Genomic DNA, 17,215 nt, shown 5'->3' on the forward strand with positions numbered 1-17,215 from the left:
CACCGGCTTACCGAAGACACGGAAGTCCAGGAGATCCAAGAGGTCGTGCGATGATTGATGCTCGTTGCCCTTTGAGGGTTTGAAGGGGGGTGGGCCGAGAGCGAGATGGGGGAGAGCGAGATGGGGAACAGCCTAAGAACGGTCGATCCACCGCTCACAGAGCAGCGCAGGTGCAGCCTGCCAGCGCCTTTAGTGCAAAACGGTTGTCTTGGCTGAGCGTGCGGCCAGCCTCCGTCACCTGTGCAGCCACCGGGCTAGACAGGAATACCAAGAAACGCCGTTTTTCTTGCGCTCCCCTCAAATTGACAGTTCGTCTCGTCGTGATGGATCGTGCTTGCTGGAGCGTTTGTGAGTGCTTGCATATAGCGCAGGACCCCACTCACCTCAGCTGGGAACGGGAAGATGCGGATGCGGGACGGGGTTGCCTGGCATGTGAGAGAGGGAGAATAGAAAGAGGGGAGAGCTGTTTCGTTTTCCAGAAATCCAGCAGAGGCAGCACCGATGAGTGTAACAAACTTCTGGCCAACCGAGATTTATCACGCGGCTTCTCCTCCCCCTTCAGGAAGTCACCACCGGCCCTACTGTACACCACAAATCCGGGGTTTCTTGGCCTTGAAACTTCCACTTTGCGCTGTCCCTGTCCACACCTCTCCACTTCGCGCTGTGCACTTATCATGGAGTTGCCTGCCACAGACTTGACAAGCTGCGCGCAATACGATCGATACATTCGCCGTTTCCGGATCGTTACTCTCAACGTCAGGTCACCACTCAGCCCATTGGATTTCCCGCGCATCCCGGTGATCCAAATACGTACTGCTGCGGTGGACAGCTTCCAAAGCAGCGGACATCGCCAATGACCGCCAGGCGGGGGGGGGGAGGGGGGGATGGGTGCTCCAGCAGAGCAGCAGCAGTAAGTATCCAGTGTGGCAAGCAGTAGTCGTAAACGTTGTCCTTGGTTGATTTGTAAGAGGATTGCCAAAGTTTATCCTTCAACTATAAGGTAAAACGACTAATAAAATAACTGACAGTCAACTGATCTTTTCCTAAGCTAGGAAAACGAATTCCCCGTCGATGTTTCACTACAACCAACCACTCATCTAATATCACCATTTAGAGAATCATGCAACCTTATGCAGTCCGTCCTGCATATACTCACCAACCTATGTAAAACCCCCTTTCGTACACCAACCGCAACTAGCACCTCCAAATGCCTCCGAAACACAACCCAGCAGATTGGCACCCCGAAACAAGGCCAATTTTTGTTTAAACTAATAGCCAAGCTTTTACAAACTCGTCCCTTTCCTCCTCTCCCAGGTAGGTTCTAGCCCACGAATGGGTATCATTCCCGATAGGTGGTTTGGCACACACACACACACACACACATCCACCCGGGAGGGAGGTTTGGCACCACGACCGGTCCCCGTCCTCTTTGGCGTTAGATTGCCCTGTGCCTGTCACATGCTTCCGGACTTCCCCTCTGACTTTTTTTCCTCAGAGAAAAAGACCTGGGGTAAGAATTGGTCATGAGGGGAAGGAAGAAGAAAGGTCTCCCCCGCACAGAGTCCATAGGGCTGGACTAAGGAGTAAACGGCCAGGAACCTATTTTTGTTGTTAGCTCGTGACTTCTGTGCATAGGTATGGGATTTCAGACGAATATTGATATCCTCCCTGGCATTTGAGGTGGCACATGTAACCCCGAGTTTCCTGAGCCAAATGCAATACACCAACAGATGATTCTCTACTAACGCTAAACACCTGTTCAAACTCCCCGCCCCTGATTACATGACTTCCACTCACCAACACCCCCCTTCCCCCCCTTACCATCCCAACCACTCCCACCCCCTACCTAGCCAGCATGACTAACAATCTCGTTCACCATTTCCCCTTTCTCCTCATCATAATACGAACAAATCTGATTCGGCAGCGGCAGCTCCTTGTAGTCATCATCCTCCCCAATCACATTCACATTCACCCCCGTGCTCTTGCTTGTGAAAACCCTCGTGCTCTTGCTCTCCTTACTAAAGTAAATCTGCGCACCATCCACCTGATCCAACAGCACCGTCGGAATCTTCCCCATGACCTGCAGCGCCAAGTTCTGCGACTTGACCGCGTCAATGGTGGAGACCAAATCATCCACAACAAGAGACAATCTCGTCGTGTTTTCAATCGTGACAGCGTTCGCCTTGCCCTTGAGGACGATGGTGGTTTTGGTGCACTTGGAGATGAGGAGGGAGTGGCTCATTTCGACTTCAATCTCGATGGGTTCGTCTTGGCTGTCGTAGTTTTCCTGGCAGAAAGTCATTAGCTTGGTTTGCGATAAAACCAAGACCGCAAGCACCTACAATGGTCCACTTGTTCCCTTCAAGCACCTTCTTGGGCGGCTTCTTAACCCGCATGCTCTCCGGCTTGGGCTTCTTCCCCGGAGCCGGGCTCTTCCCGCGAGCAGAAGAGCCCTCAGACGACACCACCGAGCTCGCGCGGAGCGACGGGTTCTTATGCGTCATCTCAGACTTGTCGACCTTCCTAAGACCCTTGGTCACCGCCTCGCCCTGGTTCAACTCCGAGAAAACAGCGCCAAACCCGCCGGCCGGAGCAGGCTCTGCCTTTTGCTCGTTAATCCTAAGAACCGGTGGAGGACCGGGAGGAGGGGGCGGGGGGGGAGGAGGAGGGGCACCACCCGCTGGCGGCGCTGGAGCCGCAGGAGCACCAGCAGAAGGAGCATTTTCCAGAGCCTTTGCCACCTCGGAGGCATGCTGACCGTTGGGATTCCACGTGAGTCCATCAGGGAATCTGTCCTTGACGTATTCGATCAGTGCGGGAAAGATGTTGTAATAGGCCTTGATCCATTCAAGGTGCTTCGCATCGCCACTATTCACCGTTAGATCCTACCATCCACCAACCACGCAGTCCACCAGCCAATCTCACCTTTCCTTATTAGCCGTGATGACCTTGTTTCCAAAGAACTGCGCCGAGTCCCTAGCCTCCTGAACATGCTTGTACGGCTTGGTGGGAATGGTAGGCCAGGCCAGCACAATGATGCTGTCGGCAACAGCCGAGACATGATTGAAGAAAGGATCCGACCTATGTGCCTTGTCCTTGATGGCATTGACGGCCTTGATAACGTCGGCAATCGGCTCAATCAACTTCTGGTACACAGGGGCATCGGCACCCTTAAGGTCGGGTCGCTTGGATTTGGTCGAAAGGTGGATGAACTTGGAGATCTCCGTGTACCCCTTCAGGGCCAGCCTGGCCTGCTCGGCGACAGGGCCACCAATCTCCTCGCTGAGTTTAACCCATTTCTCGACATGGTTGGCGATGAATGCGTTGAAATCTTCTACTTGCTCGGGGAGCTCTTCTTTCACAGGCGCAGCGGGCTTCGGGGCTGGTGGCGGCGGAGGAGGGGGTGCGAGGGCTCTGATCAAGGGAGCAGGGGTGGAACTCTGGGGAGTGGTGGTGGACGATGGGCCCTGGGGTGTCTGGGCGGCGGCGGATTCGAGATCGATTGCTGACTGCGCGATGTCCTCCAGGCGCGAAGTTGCGGCTTCCAGTCTGCGCAACAACACCGTTAGGGGGGGTTCAATCGCTGTGGAGGCCGGCGTGGGTGGCATACCTCTTGATAAGAGTCGTAAAGTTATGCATGGTGCTATGGGTCGCCATGGTGGGCGACAGGTGTGTGCCTAAGCAAAGGAGATGATGCGTACAAGTGTTTTGTTGTTGTTGTTGTTGTTGTTGTTGTTGTTGTTGTTGTTGTAGGTAAGTTGCAAGAGAGAGAGAGAGAGAGAGAGAGAGAGAGAGAGAGAGAGAGAGAGAGAAGTGATAAGTGTACTTACAACAAGCAGGTTCCAGGTTGTTGGGGCGTTCGTAACTGAGCTGCCTCATCCTTGTGTCAAGCTAAGCTCCTGGCTCCAAGGGGAGGTGGGGTTGCTTGGAGCTCCACCCGCCGTGTCCAATGATATCCATGTGTTTCTTACAGCCTCGTCGTTGCAAAGCCACCGCACTATGTCGGCTTAAAGGATCAAAACTTCTGCCTATGTCAGGATCATGATATATGTATCTTTTATGTCACCTCCCTACCCAATACCTCGCTATATAGGTACTGCCCATCATTTTATATATACCTTCCTTTTAGTATCCACATGACACCCCCCACATTCCACATACTCCCCATCATATCCTCCCGTCAGCCTTCCCATCACCCACCACCCCATTTTTCTTCTCCCCATTTCCAACAACCTTCTCCTCCCTCTCAACCTCCACCCCCGAGATAAACACCCCGCTAACCGGCTCCAAAGCCGCCACAAACACACACAACAAGCTCGCAATCACAAAGTGGCTGATCGTGCTCCCAATCTCAAGCCATGACCCTTCATCCTTGACCACCCAAAAGAAATAGAGCGTCAACACGTCACTGACCGCCATAACCGTCATAAACAGCGCCGAGGGCGCAACCCCCAGCCTCTTGTTCAGAATCCCAAGATTGGCCGAAATCAGAGCAAATGGAATCATCAACTTCAAGATCAACAGAGCGCCTTGCGAAAAAGGGTCAAAGATGGGAATGAGCCGCAGCACCGACTCGAGAGAGAAGGAAGAGACAGAGGCGACGTTTCCGGTGGAGAAGAATGCTGACTGGATGAGCACCAGGAAGAATAGCGAGGTGCGGAGGTCGGGAAGAGTCAGAGGGCGGTGGTCGATGCCCTCGGGAGATGGTGGTGGAGGGGGCGAAGCGCGGTAGATGGCGTGCTCGAGTCTCACCCAGCTGACCAGCACCGCAGAGAAAGCCACGTAGAAGAGGCCTTCATACGAGATGGTCAAGATGACAAAGGTCGGGGCGCAGGTGAGGAAGATGATGAGCAGCCGATGGAGGTAGTGCGTGTTCGACTCGTTGCTGGGTACAAGCTTATAGGCCAGAGGCATCAGAAGAGACAGCACAAGGACAACCCAGCCTACGATTTGGTTGCCTCGAGGAAGGCCTTGTTTGGCCTGCAGCGAGAGTGCGCTGGAGCGCGTGACAACCATGGCCAAGGCTGTGAGGCCAATTTGGACGCCCACAAGGGTGCGGGAGAAGTGATTTTGCGTTGGCGAGGCTTGTTCGGTAGGGCGGGAGAAGTCGGCGAGGATATAGTCTTCAAACATCAGATAAACAAGGCCGATAAGAACCATAATACCGCCACCGCCAACACTGTTGAAGGGTCAGTATTGCTCAAGAAGTGGCTGGAGGGAGGGATACGAACATTTGATTAACATCCTCGGTCTTCATGGCCGGGAGTAATGTGAATGTGCTCATGGCCAGGCATGAGAGGAACCATGTGGCGGACAGAGCAGCATGCTCTTGCAGGAAAGAAAATCCATAGGCGATAGGCCAGAAAGCGCCAATTGCATAGAGACCAGTTAAGATCTCACGGTGAATGTATCCCAGCGCCTATATGAGTTAGCATCAGGATGATTTGGGTGAGGGAAGACCGAGAAACACACCAGTGATACGATGATTGCAATGTAAATTGCCGTGTTGAACAAAAGCGAAACAACACTTGCGCCCGACTTTACGTGGCCAAACAGTTGCTTGCCCCCCGCTGCAATACTTTCTCGTCGAGCATAGACTCCCTCCCAGAAGAATACTGGGAAGAAAGCATAGAGATAATAGGTGGGGGGCGACTTGGAGATGACGAAGGAGGCGTAAAGAGCAACCAGGATAGACGAGGCGACGACAGTGCCACCCAGTGTTCTGGAAGGCTTCACCCTTCCGTGCAAGACATGCAAATCAATGACAGTCGTCAGAGCATATGCCATCCAGCCAAAGTACCCGATGGTGATCAAAGCTCGCAAGAACAGCCAGTCATATCTCTGGAGGTATTTGAGACCACCGAGCCCGATTTTCATCAGGGCGGCAGATTCCTCAATCGCCTCCTCATAATTTCCACTCCGGATAAGCTTCTTGACGTCGGCAACGCGACGTTCTGCCGTAAGCCCGTTCTCGCTCAGCGGCTTATAAGGTCTGTACCTGAGCTCGGTAGCCATTTTCTGTTCCTCCTTGACGCGATACTGCTCCAGGACACCCTGAGCATTAACAAGCGATGCCTTGGCCTTTTCTTTCAAATCGGCCGCAAGGAAAGGTAACGGCAACTCGCCCACCGAGTTTGCGGGAAACTCGACCCCAATAAGATAAGCCATGAGCGCAGCAACGTCCGCCTGCGCAACATCGTGCCTCCTGACGTGGTCGAGATTCCAGTCCGAAGAGTACTCGTCATGTCCAGGGGCCACCCCTCCAGGGTACAGCTCAGGCTTGGCAACCCCTGAGCCCCAAGAAATCAAGGGAGTTCGCGTGTTGTCCGGATGGCCGTCGCCGTGGCTTCCCCAGTCACTCATACCATGGTCGGCCGTGAACACAAATGCCGTCCTGCCGTCGCGATAGAAATCTTCGATCAACTCGGTAATTTCCTTTACGCCTTGGTCCACCACCTTGATATTATTCAGGTACTCTTTGGAATACGGACGGTGGAAGTGACCGGTGGTATCCAATCCCAAAAGATGCAGGAAGAAGACAATCCTGTCTTGTCGCAGCGCATCACCGAGCGTCTTGTTCGTCTTGGCCTCGGCGAACAGCTCCTTAACATGGTCGAATACCCAAAGATCCAAAACAAGAGCATCGCTCGAAAAGTCCTCCATTTCATGGCCGTACATGTAAGCATCAACCCTCCCAGGAACAGCACCGTGCTCAAACATTGGCAAAATATCAGGACTACCCCAGCTCCAAGTATGTCTGCTGCGGTTGAACACGCTGTCAAAGTTGACCGGGTTCATCTTCCAGCCGGTGGTGACAGCCGAGACATCTTCGTAGAGACCTGCAATAAGCGCAACATGGCCTGGTCTGGATTCGGTGGGAACGCGTGTGTGGGAAACACCAAACGTGCCTTTCTCGAGGATCTTGGATCGCAGAAAAGGGGCCAAGGGTCTTGGCACAAGGTCGTTGTCGGATTTCGGGTAGGGCTCGGGGTGGGACTGAAATGCTTTGTCGGCGCGCAATCCGTCTCCTAGAAAGTACACATTGTGTAAGTTGAGAGACTTGACAAGAAAAGGGGCCAGTCGAGTGTACGTACCCACAAACAAAACTAGACGATCCGCAGGCGCTCGCTGTGATGGTGGCCTTTCGACTTCGAACAGGCGCATTCCCGAGACGATGGGACTGACGAAGTAAATGTCGAAAATAGAGTAAATGTAGGCAAGGTGAAAAATGACGGCAATTGCTAAAAACCGAAACCGTGGAAACGAAGCCATACTGGTACACGGTGGTGGCCGGGTGCGCCGACCTCGAAAGATGCAAGCTCTGGTAAATTGTTGCAACGAGAGTCGCGAAGCAAAAGAAGGATTAGATCAAAGTGGGCAAAACGATTGAGTACTGGCGCAACATGGCGCAACAACAACAACAACACCAACAACAACAGTCAAAACAGGCGCGATGGAATATGTTGGAGGGGGAAAAATGGGTTCACGGGGGAGGACACTCAACGGTGAACCGTGATGGCTGAAGTCCCCAGGATCAGGTAAGCTTTTGGATGCCGACTGGTGGGTACACCAAACGTTTTCTCGCGCCTCGTTGCATCGGCCCGGCTGTCATCTGGACAGGGGTCTTTCAGGGGCTGCAGGCCAGCCAACTGTGGGCAGTGGCTTTATAGTGGATAACGTGACTTCGCGGCACCACTTTACGCTTTCCACAGGAGCAAAAGTCGCGACTTGACGCGTTCCCATCCGGCACCTCATTCACTCCCATCCAACTGCCTCCCCCTTGGATTCATCAGTTTGAATGAAAACAATCACACCAGTCAATCATCATGGACACATATCTCAAATATCTGTCTGAGACCGTTCTCGCGGAGGAAAAGGTGGTATGTACAGGGCATTTCCGGGCTGTTATGGCATTTGACACTTGCTAACATGGACAGGTCGATTATGTTCTGTTGAGCCAGACTCTCCAAGTGCCGGTCAACATTGCCAAGCAGTGCGTTTCCCACTCAAGGTTCATTCAGAAAGACTCTACTGATTTGTTGCGACAGGATGCTCTATGAGTTTCACCGGACTCAAAATGCGAAGCGCCCTGGAAGTGTACATGCCACTTATCTCATCTATGGAGTGAAGTACAACACCAATTCTCAGAATGGAGGAGACGAGGACATGCCCGATGCGGACTCGGTGACCGACGTTGTTCCTGTCTACCATCTTCACCTGGTCACAGAGGAGAAGCTCAGAGGTGAGTTTCCAAGCTCCAGCCCGGTGTCACATTCAAGGGCATGTGCTTATTGTCTGTAAGATGTTCTGGCGGAATATGAAGAGGTTGCGACAATTCACGTCTACAGCGTCTCTCCACAACCCGTCAAGGTTTGTTGCTGATTCATCGATGCTCCGAACCACGACCAAGCTGACACTCTTCTCAGGACATGGCCTTGCTGGCAGATCTCGCGCAAGAGGTCCGCAAAAGTGACAAACAGGTCCCAGTCAGCATAACCAACCCCAATGTGCGCACTCGGGAGCGGAAGGGCCTTGGTCCCAAAGCCGCCACTGCTGCCACGGCTGCTGTCAAGCAACAACCAAAAGCCACTTCAACGGTCAAGGAGGAACCCAAGGTCGCTGTGGAAACCAAGCCAGCTGAGCAAACCAAACCAACTGTAAAGACCGAGAAACCTGCAAAGGCCGCAACTTCAGCCCCGGCCAAGAAGCCTGCACCTGCCAGGAGCTCTGATATCATGGCTGCCTTTTCCAAGGCGGCAGCACTGCCCAAGAAAGAAAAATCATCAAAGCCGGCGTCACCAGCTGTCACGGAGACGAACACGCCGGCACTGTCTGACGAAGATGACGACGAAGAGGAGATGCCCCAGCCAAAGGCTCGTCCCAAGCCCGGATCCAAGACCAAGAAACAGAGGGAGGAGGATTTGCGGCGCATGATGGAAGAGGACGATAGCGAGGAGGCGCCGGCTTCAGAGAGAGCTGAGTCTCCCGAAGAGCCTGAGCCTGAGCCGATGGAAGCAGAGGAAGAGGCGCCAGAACCTGTCGAGGAAGAGAAGGAGGTTGTTGAAACAACGAGCAACGGGCGCCGGCGTGGAAAGAGAAGAGTGATGCGGAAGAAGCAGATTATGGATGAGCAAGGATACCTTGGTAAGTTCCTACGATTAGTTCTCAACTATCACGAGACTAACATTCTGCCCAGTTACCATCCAAGAACCTGGGTGGGAGTCTTTCTCGGAAGATGAAGCTCCTCCGCCGCCCAAAGTCGTCAAGACCACCAGCTCTGCTTCTTCAACCCAGGGTTCCAAGGCAAAGAAGCCGGCGGCCAAAGGTCAAGGCAGCATTATGTCTTTCTTTTCCAAGAAGGCTTGAATGTGTTTCTAGTAGATGTAACCACGCTTGTCTTAAAAGACGGCCAAATGATTTAATATTCATGAGCATGAACCATACATATTGACACATGAGATCTCATGTTCAGATGTCGGAAGTGAAGGCGGCATGGGTTCCTGGCTCCGACGACGGTCAGGGGCTCTTCCCCGCATTTGCCAGGATTCCTAGCTCGCCAAGCCTAGGGCTGCAGGAGAGCTTCCAAGGCTGTTTGTTATCTTATCCGGTGTCAGCACAACGTTAACTTCCCCCAAGGAATGGTCTCCAAGTCTTGTGCCCGCTGCTCAATTGACACTTTGACAACAACCCTCCGAGTAATTTCCATATCGGACGTCATATTTTTGCCTTCTCGTTCTTATAAAAGCATGTGGAGTGTGTTATGATGCGTTGCGATTATCCCTGAGCCAGCCCGTCATCGGTTTCACCCCACCATAAACCCTGATTGTTCACAGAAGCGCAAGAGTGCGCGCGGCAACGATGGCTCAACTTCGATGGAGCTCTCTCTTGCTGCCGTTGCTGGCATTGGTCTATACGCCAGCATCGGCAACAGTTGGAGATTACACGAACCAAGAGCCGCTGACGCACAAGTTTGACAAGTCGGCTTGTCCAGACTACGCCCACTACGCTACCTATCCCCAGTAAGGCAATTTCTCAGCAGCTCCATGATTGCTTGGACACAGGTAGAAACTAAGCATTCCCACCACAGCGGACCATACTCCAAAGGACCCCTCGAACTCCCCTTCCAAAGACCCGACCCACGATGCCGAACATTCCAGTCCGACGCAATCGAAAAGGTCATCAAGGACGTCACTTCTCGGATGAAAGACCCAGACCTTGCGCGCCTGTTTGAGAACGCTTTCCCTTCCACGACAGACACGACGGTCAGGTTCCATACAAACGGAAAAGACGAAAAGATCAAGAAGAAGCTCCAGGAGAGAGAAAAGGGGAACAGCTTCCGGGAGGATGGCGAGTGGGAAGGGCCGCAGTCGTTCATCATCACGGGGGATATCATTGCTGAGTGGTTGCGGGATAGCACCAACCAGCTTAAGCCGTATCAACCCCTTGCGCTGAAGGATCCGGCGATCTACACTCTGATTCTGGGGGCGATCAACACCCAGAGCGAATACGTCATCCAGAGCCCTTACTGCAACGCGTTTCAACCACCGCCTATTTCGGGACTGCCGGTGAGCATGAACGGCCAGGACGACACGGTTCACCCGGTATATGAACCGAACGTTGTGTTTGAGTGCAAATACGAGCTTGACTCTGTCGCGCACTTTTTGGCGTTGGGCAATGAGTTTCATAAGCAGACGAATAGCAAGGAGTTCATCAACCCCCGCTGGCGGAAGGCTGTGAGGAACGTTCTGAGGGTGTTGGAGTCGCAGAGCCAGCCGACGTTCGATTCCGCCACGGGGGGGTACAGGTTGAACGAGTATACTTTCCAACGGAGGACCAATACCGGGACGGAGACGCTTAATCTTCAGGGTGTGGGGAATCCGCTGAACAATGGGACTGGGCTGGTAAGGTCTGCGTTCCGGCCCAGTGACGATGCGACGATTTTTGGGTTTTTCATCCCCGCTAATGCGCAGATGAGTGTTGAGCTCGGGCGGGCCGCGGCTGTGCTGAGGAAGACGGGGGATGGGGGTGATAGGCTGCTTGCGGAGGAGATGGAGGGGTACAGCAAGAGGATGAGGGAGGGGATTTGGGAGCATGGGGTTGTTACGCATAGGAAGTATGGCAGGGTTTTTGCCTATGAGGTTGACGGGTTTGGGAGTGCGTTGATGATGGATGATGCGAATTACCCGTCGCTTTTAGCGCTGCCGTTGATGGGGTTTGTTGGGGTGGAGGATGAGGTGTATCAGAATACGAGGAGGATGTTGCTAGAGAAGGAGGGGAATCCGTATTATTTGAAGGGGAGGGACTTTAGGGGGATTGGGGGGCCGCACATTGGGTTGCAGAACGCGTGGCCGATGAGCTTGTTGGTTCAGGCGAGGACGAGTGGGGATGATGAAGAGATTAGGGAGTGTCTTGGGTTGGTGTTGAGGGGGAGTCGGTTGGGGTTGGTGCATGAGAGTGTTGATGTTAATTGGGTGACCAGTTATACGAGGAGTTGGTTTGCGTGGGCTAATGGGGTGTTTGCCGAGACGGTTTTGGATCTGGCGAGGAGGAAGCCCGAGTTGATTTTTGAGGATGGGAGGCCGTATGAGATATCGTGAGGGTGGCTTCTGGGGTTTGATTCGGCTTGGTTATCTCTCTTGTTCTTCTTCTTTTCGGATAGCATTGGGCATTGGTGACTGGTTATCATATCATACAGAGGCAGCTGTGATGGCTGGAGTCTTGTATACCTTGGCTACTTTCTTGACTGTTAAGAAATGACGATATTATTCTCCCGACGCACAACAGCAGGGTTATGGAATTCAGCGGTACGTTGGAAACAAATTCGAGCTGGCGTCTGCCGTTTGCGACCATGAGAGGGGCTGAAAGAAAGCCGATGGTCATGGCAGATCACCTCGGTCAGCCTGACCATCAAGGTACCCATGAAGAAGAGGGAAATGTGCTCGGGAACGACAACAGAAGCTGCTGCCAACATGTATTCGCGGGCAGTGTGATGAGTTGGTGAGAAAAATAAAGTAATTAATTTTACTGTTCTTTTATCATTACTCCTCCCTGTTCCCTTTCCACTCAGACAACCCTTCATCAATTCAGCGTAACGCCCCCCTTCTAGCCCGTCATATCAACATCCCCATCATTATTCCCCCCCCTCCTCGCAACAACCGCCTCCGCCTCCGCCTCCAACTGCGCGTTCGGATCCCCAGCATCACTCGTGCTCAAAATCCTGCTCCGTTGAACTCCCCCATCCGGCGAACTCCCAGCCCCATTGGCAGCGACCTTGTGTTTCTTCCCATTGGGCATCCCCCTCTCAGGCTGATCCCCACTCGGTTTATCCCCGCCCTTAATCCTCGTCCTGGCAGCAGCGGCTTTACCTTTGACGTCCTTGTAGGAGGTCGTCTTGGGGACCACGTCCTCGAGGAATTCCAAGTTGTCCTGGTGGGCGACGGCGTTGGCAATATCTTTGTACTGGATGTTTCGGCGGGGTTTCCGCTCGAGTTTTGTTTTCTCCTGGGCTTGCTCGGCGAGGTACTGGACGAACATTTCGGTCGCGAGGGTGATGACGAAGGCTGCGTTGTTGGAGCAGACTTGGATGTCGGGGTCTTGGGCGATAATTTTTTTGACGCGGGTGAGGGGGAGCTGGGTTTGGCCGGTGACTTCCTTGCGGGGGGGGATGGCGGTGGTGTTGTAGGGCATCTTGATGAGATGGGGAGGGAGGGGTGGCGAGATGGAGGATTCGGTGTGGTGAGGGTGGTTACTTCTCTTGAACTGTGTCTCTGAAAAGAAGCAGTGGCGCTTCGGGTGAAGCTGGTATGAATTGGCCGTCGTTGCTGATCAGACTGATACCTGATGATGTGAATGAGGCTGTCGTCAAGTCAAAAGATCAAGACACGGCGCGTGAGACGCGATCAAAGGGTCCATGGCGCGCGCATCCAATCAAATCCACAGGCCTCAAAGTGAGGTGCCGTTGAGAACCCCACCGAAAGCTGCCAGGGACGAACGAGTTGAATTAGCGGCGTAGCCAAGCTTTTTTCCAGGCGGGGGGGACCCCTCTGATTGAGAGCCGCTGAGTCCACCACACCACATGCCATCAGCCTTGTAGCGACGCAATCGCGATCACCAGCCTCCTCTTGATTTCCAAGTCAACCACCTAATGACCCAAAGACCGCCAGCGACAAACAGGTGGCCCGGGGCGCCATGAATCCGCAATCACGATCGACGTCCTACTCGTCGACCCTAGCACCACGAGCAGTGCGACGCCCGTCCGTCAGCTCGAGACTGTCCTTTGCGGTTTCCAACGCCGAAAGGGGGGAGAACAGTAATGGCCAGGGGATGGCGGTGCAACACCAGATAGAGGAGGAGATAGCAAAGATCAAGCGCTACGAGGTTGGTGGTCCTCTCCTGGTTCACGTTCGCGGACCATTAGCTAACATCTTCTTCTGTGCTTAGGATTTCACAACCATCGGTATGCTCCTCCCAACCCTCATGACCATGGGCGCATTGCCAGCACTGACCAAACTCGGAAAACAGACTGGGTACAAGACGCCGCCCGTGAACAACTACGCAGAAAGTCACGAAGGAAACGAACCGCGGGTCTCTACGACACAGGCCGATTCGACTGGAAGCAGAGGATACTAGAGTCTTACGAGGCAGCACAGGGATGGATCGTCGTAACCATCATCGGCGCCGCTATCGGCCTCAACGCCGCCCTTCTCAACATTATCACCGAATGGCTTTCCGACATCAAGCTTGGGTATTGCAAGACGGGGTTCTACCTGAACGAAAACTTTTGCTGTTGGGGGGAAGACAACGGGTGCGCCGACTGGCATAGGTGGACGGGGTTTGAGCCAGTGAATTATGTTATTTATATCATATTTGCGGTTGGTGTTGACAGGATGCCTTTGTGCTCTGAAGTTATGCTGACTGGGGGACAGATTTGTTTCTCTTTTACGGCAGCGACGCTTGTCAAGTCATACGCCCCCTACGCAGCTGGATCGGGCATCTCAGAGATCAAATGCATCATCGCAGGCTTTGTCATGAAGGGCTTTCTTGGTTTCTGGACCCTCCTCATCAAATCCATCGCCTTACCTCTCGCCATCGGTTCTGGTCTCTCGGTTGGAAAAGAAGGGCCCAGCGTCCACTACGCCGTCTGCACAGGCAACGTCATCTCGAGAATGTTTACCAAGTACAGACGAAACGCCTCCAAAACCAGGGAGATCCTCAGCGCGTGCGCCGCGGCAGGTGTGGCGGTTGCTTTTGGCAGTCCCATCGGAGGTGTGCTCTTCTCTCTTGAAGAGATGTCTAGTTACTTCCCCCTCAAGACAATGTGGCGCAGCTACTTTTGCGCTCTGGTCGCGACGGCTGTCCTCGCGGCCATGAACCCTTTTCGTACTGGACAGCTGGTTATGTTCCAGGTCAAGTACGACAGGACGTGGCACTTTTTCGAGGTGGTGTTTTACATCATCATTGGGATCTTTGGGGGGTTGTATGGTGCTTTTGTCATGAAGTGGAACCTGAGAGTGCAGGCGTTTCGGAAGAAGTACCTGTCCAACTACGCCATCTTGGAGGCGACGCTGCTGGCGGCCGCGACGGCGATTGTCTGCTACCCCAACGCGTTTCTGAGGATTGAGATGACGGAGAGCATGGAGATTTTGTTTTTGGAGTGTGAAGGCGCGGAGGATTACCACGGGTTGTGCGAGCCGGATCATCGGCTGAGGAACGTGGTTTCGTTATTGGTGGCTACGGTGGTGAGGGTTTTCTTTGTGATTATCTCGTATGGGTGCAAGGTGCCGGCTGGGATATTTGTGCCGAGCATGGCGATTGGGGCGTCGTTTGGGAGGACGGTGGGGATTATCGTGCAGGCGTTGCATGAGGCGAATCCGGGGAGCGTGTTCTTTTCGACATGCCAGCCGGATGTGCCGTGCATCACGCCGGGGACGTATGCGTTTTTGGGGGCGGCGGCGGCGTTGAGCGGGATCATGCATATCACTGTTTCGGTGGTGGTTATTATGTTTGAGCTTACGGGGGCGCTGACTTACATCCTTCCGACGATGATTGTCGTCGGGGTGACCAAGGCAGTCAGCGAGTTGTTTGGGAAGGGGGGGATAGCGGATAGGATGATTTGGTTCAGTGGGTTTCCCTATCTTGACAACAAGGAGGACCACAATTTTGGTGTGCCCGTGTCCCACGCTATGATTGCGGATGTGGTGTCGATCCCTTCGACGGGTCTCACGCTCAAGGCGGTGGAGCGACTCCTCTCCAAGGACTCTTACCAAGGTTTCCCAATTGTGGACGACGAAAACAACAAGATCCTGCTAGGTTACATTGGCCGGACGGAGCTCTGCTACGCGGCTGAGCGCGCGAGGAAAGAGAGGACCCTTTCGCCTCTGGCAAAGTGCACCTTTGCTCCTCGGACTAACATCGACCCAATCCCGACAATCTACGCCCCGGCCACCCCTTCTTCGTCTTCCGCTCCATATGGGGAGCAACACGAACCAGACTACAGCACCTCGACCCAGACGACGATTGATTTCTCGCCTTATATCGACCTCACGCCCTTGTCGGTCCACCCTAGGTTGCCGCTGGAGACGGTGATGGAGCTGTTTCGAAAGATTGGCCCGAGGGTGGTGCTGATCGAGCATAGGGGGCGCCTGATGGGGTTGGTCACGGTGAAGGATTGTCTGAAGTATCAGTTCAAGGCTGAGGCGGCGGAGCATGGGGAGCGGGAGAGGGAGATGCTGGGGATTGAGGAGGAGGGGCAGGAGAGGGTTTGGGAGGTTATGAGGGGGGTTGCGGGGTGGGTCAGTGACAGGGTGTCGGGGTGGAGTGGGGGGAGGGTTAGGTTGAGGGATAGCTGGGAGGGGAGTAGGAGGCAGGAGGCAGGGGGGATATTGGAGGGGACGGAGATGGAGCTTGATGAGGGGGGTGGGGGGTTGGAGCAGGATGGTGAGGATGATGATGGTGGTGGGGGAACGAGGCGGAGGGGGAGTACAAGGAGGTGATGTGCGGTTATGAATCTAGAAGAGATGTGTGTATGATGTATGTGTAAGGCGTTTTGGGAAACGGGGTGGGTTTTTTGGGTTATTACAACAAATATTGTGTTTGGGTAATGGGAGGTGCGGGAGATGGGATGGGGGTGTATCTAGCGCTTTATTTTGCGCAATGGAAGATAGAAATCTAGTCGCACTGTCAAAGTGCGTTGTTACACAAGGACGGACCCATTTTGTTTGGCGGAAAAGGGGGGCCCGGGGGGGAGCGGATGCGGGACCGGAACGGAACCGCGCCCGGTGGTAGCCGCCACTTGCCCCCCCTAGAGCACGGCATGAGATTGTGGTCCAATCATTGGTTCGGGGAAGACGGAGGTTCGACAAGGGGTTTCAACATGGCATAGAGATTTCTACCCTTGCTCCCTGCTGGGGAGCTTGATTGTAGGTAGAGACATCACTGAAACCTCTGACGCCGTTTCGATTTCAGCCATGCTACCGTCTCTTTGCCTATCACTCGCTGTCTCACCGACGAGTGGCAGAGATGAAGATGTTCGTAACCTTATCTTGTGTTCAGCCAGTCGGCCTGTGCTTTGCATTGGCGTCGTGTTGGCTGGATGCAAGACGAACCTTGACGGTGCATGGAAACTCTAGGTGGAAAAGGTCGTACAGTTGACCAAATGTAGTTTTTCAGGGTCTCCTTGCGAGACGTTAACCAACACCATCTGCCTATCGTAAAGACCTGCATGTTTTCGTGGTGTTCATCTGAACAATGGCCTTGTCAAGACCCGTTCGGACCATGGTGAACACGTCAAGCGATCAACGGGTATTGGACAGAAGGTCCGTGCCACCTTCAAAGACTCCAACGCCGGCCCACCCGATTGATAGAGTGACGACACCAACATTCTTGAAGTTTGGTCCTAACTTGCTTCCACCTCCCATGCCACCCTTGATACCATCGCGAAACCACCAGAAATCCAACACGAACATGGTTTCGGCTGTGGTTTTCGTTTTCTGACGCTGGCTGCTGTATCCGACAATATTTGGGCTCTCCGACTTGGAATAACGTAAAGAAACGGGTCACATGGTCTGGTTAGCCGTGCCACCCCTCCAGATGACCCACCGAGATTGGTGCCAACCGGCAGGATAGCGCCGCTGTGGTTCAACCACCCCCGGGGTGACTGCCTCCCAGTTGGAAGTCCCTTCCACCGCCATTTTGTCCTTTTCAACATCCTCAAACC

At 53.8% G+C, this 17,215-nt stretch overlaps 8 protein-coding genes across 8 annotated transcripts; 4 read left to right on the forward strand and 4 right to left on the reverse strand.

Moving 5' to 3' along the window:
* Positions 1–154: 154 nt before the first annotated feature.
* QC764_0094060 (uncharacterized protein) lies at positions 155–793 on the reverse strand (the record flags this gene model as incomplete). The annotated part of the gene is made up of 2 exons (XM_062940952.1): positions 155–333; positions 517–793. 2 exons carry the CDS (start codon positions 791–793, stop codon positions 155–157), a joined length of 456 nt encoding a protein of 151 aa, XP_062797618.1.
* A 311-nt stretch (positions 794–1,104) lies between these two features.
* SRV2 (suppressor of rasval19) lies at positions 1,105–3,879 on the reverse strand (the record flags this gene model as incomplete). Its single annotated transcript, XM_062948640.1, is given in 6 exon segments — positions 1,105–1,599; positions 1,652–2,287; positions 2,343–2,868; positions 2,926–3,549; positions 3,611–3,738; positions 3,754–3,879. The coding sequence occupies 5 exon segments, from the start codon at positions 3,877–3,879 to the stop codon at positions 1,847–1,849; spliced, it is 1,845 nt and encodes a 614-aa protein (XP_062797619.1). The 3' UTR covers positions 1,105–1,599; positions 1,652–1,846.
* A 152-nt stretch (positions 3,880–4,031) lies between these two features.
* On the reverse strand, positions 4,032–7,522 carry MCD4 (Glycosyl phosphatidyl inositol anchor synthesis). The gene is made up of 4 exons (XM_062948639.1): positions 7,095–7,522; positions 5,473–7,028; positions 5,232–5,419; positions 4,032–5,179 (listed from the first exon to the last, which is right to left on the reverse strand). Exons 1-4 carry the CDS (start codon positions 7,270–7,272, stop codon positions 4,168–4,170), a joined length of 2,934 nt encoding a protein of 977 aa, XP_062797620.1. The 5' UTR covers positions 7,273–7,522; the 3' UTR covers positions 4,032–4,167.
* Positions 7,523–7,701: 179 nt separating this feature from the next.
* On the forward strand, positions 7,702–9,462 carry QC764_601245 (uncharacterized protein). The gene is made up of 6 exons (XM_062948638.1): positions 7,702–7,880; positions 7,938–7,993; positions 8,049–8,242; positions 8,303–8,370; positions 8,427–9,144; positions 9,197–9,462. The coding sequence occupies exons 1-6, from the start codon at positions 7,827–7,829 to the stop codon at positions 9,364–9,366; spliced, it is 1,260 nt and encodes a 419-aa protein (XP_062797621.1). The 5' UTR covers positions 7,702–7,826; the 3' UTR covers positions 9,367–9,462.
* Positions 9,463–9,609: 147 nt separating this feature from the next.
* QC764_601240 (uncharacterized protein) lies at positions 9,610–11,597 on the forward strand (the record flags this gene model as incomplete). The annotated part of the gene is made up of 2 exons (XM_062948637.1): positions 9,610–10,019; positions 10,088–11,597. Exons 1-2 carry the CDS (start codon positions 9,859–9,861, stop codon positions 11,595–11,597), a joined length of 1,671 nt encoding a protein of 556 aa, XP_062797622.1. The 5' UTR covers positions 9,610–9,858.
* A 156-nt stretch (positions 11,598–11,753) lies between these two features.
* Positions 11,754–12,771, forward strand: QC764_0094110 (uncharacterized protein; the record flags this gene model as incomplete). The annotated part of the gene is made up of 3 exons (XM_062940953.1): positions 11,754–11,804; positions 11,886–11,984; positions 12,088–12,771. The coding sequence occupies 3 exons, from the start codon at positions 11,754–11,756 to the stop codon at positions 12,769–12,771; spliced, it is 834 nt and encodes a 277-aa protein (XP_062797623.1).
* On the reverse strand, positions 12,103–12,687 carry QC764_0094120 (uncharacterized protein; the record flags this gene model as incomplete). The annotated part of the gene is made up of 1 exon (XM_062940954.1): positions 12,103–12,687. The coding sequence occupies one exon, from the start codon at positions 12,685–12,687 to the stop codon at positions 12,103–12,105; it is 585 nt and encodes a 194-aa protein (XP_062797624.1).
* Positions 12,772–13,188: 417 nt separating the features above from the next.
* On the forward strand, positions 13,189–15,992 carry GEF1 (glycerol ethanol, ferric requiring protein; the record flags this gene model as incomplete). The annotated part of the gene is made up of 4 exons (XM_062948636.1): positions 13,189–13,377; positions 13,441–13,456; positions 13,522–13,871; positions 13,926–15,992. The coding sequence occupies 4 exons, from the start codon at positions 13,189–13,191 to the stop codon at positions 15,990–15,992; spliced, it is 2,622 nt and encodes an 873-aa protein (XP_062797625.1).
* Positions 15,993–17,215: the final 1,223 nt, after the last annotated feature.

The sequence above is a fragment of the Podospora pseudoanserina genome, chromosome 6, assembly GCF_035222485.1.
Source record: "Podospora pseudoanserina strain CBS 124.78 chromosome 6, whole genome shotgun sequence".
Taxonomy (NCBI): Eukaryota; Fungi; Ascomycota; class Sordariomycetes; order Sordariales; family Podosporaceae; genus Podospora; species Podospora pseudoanserina.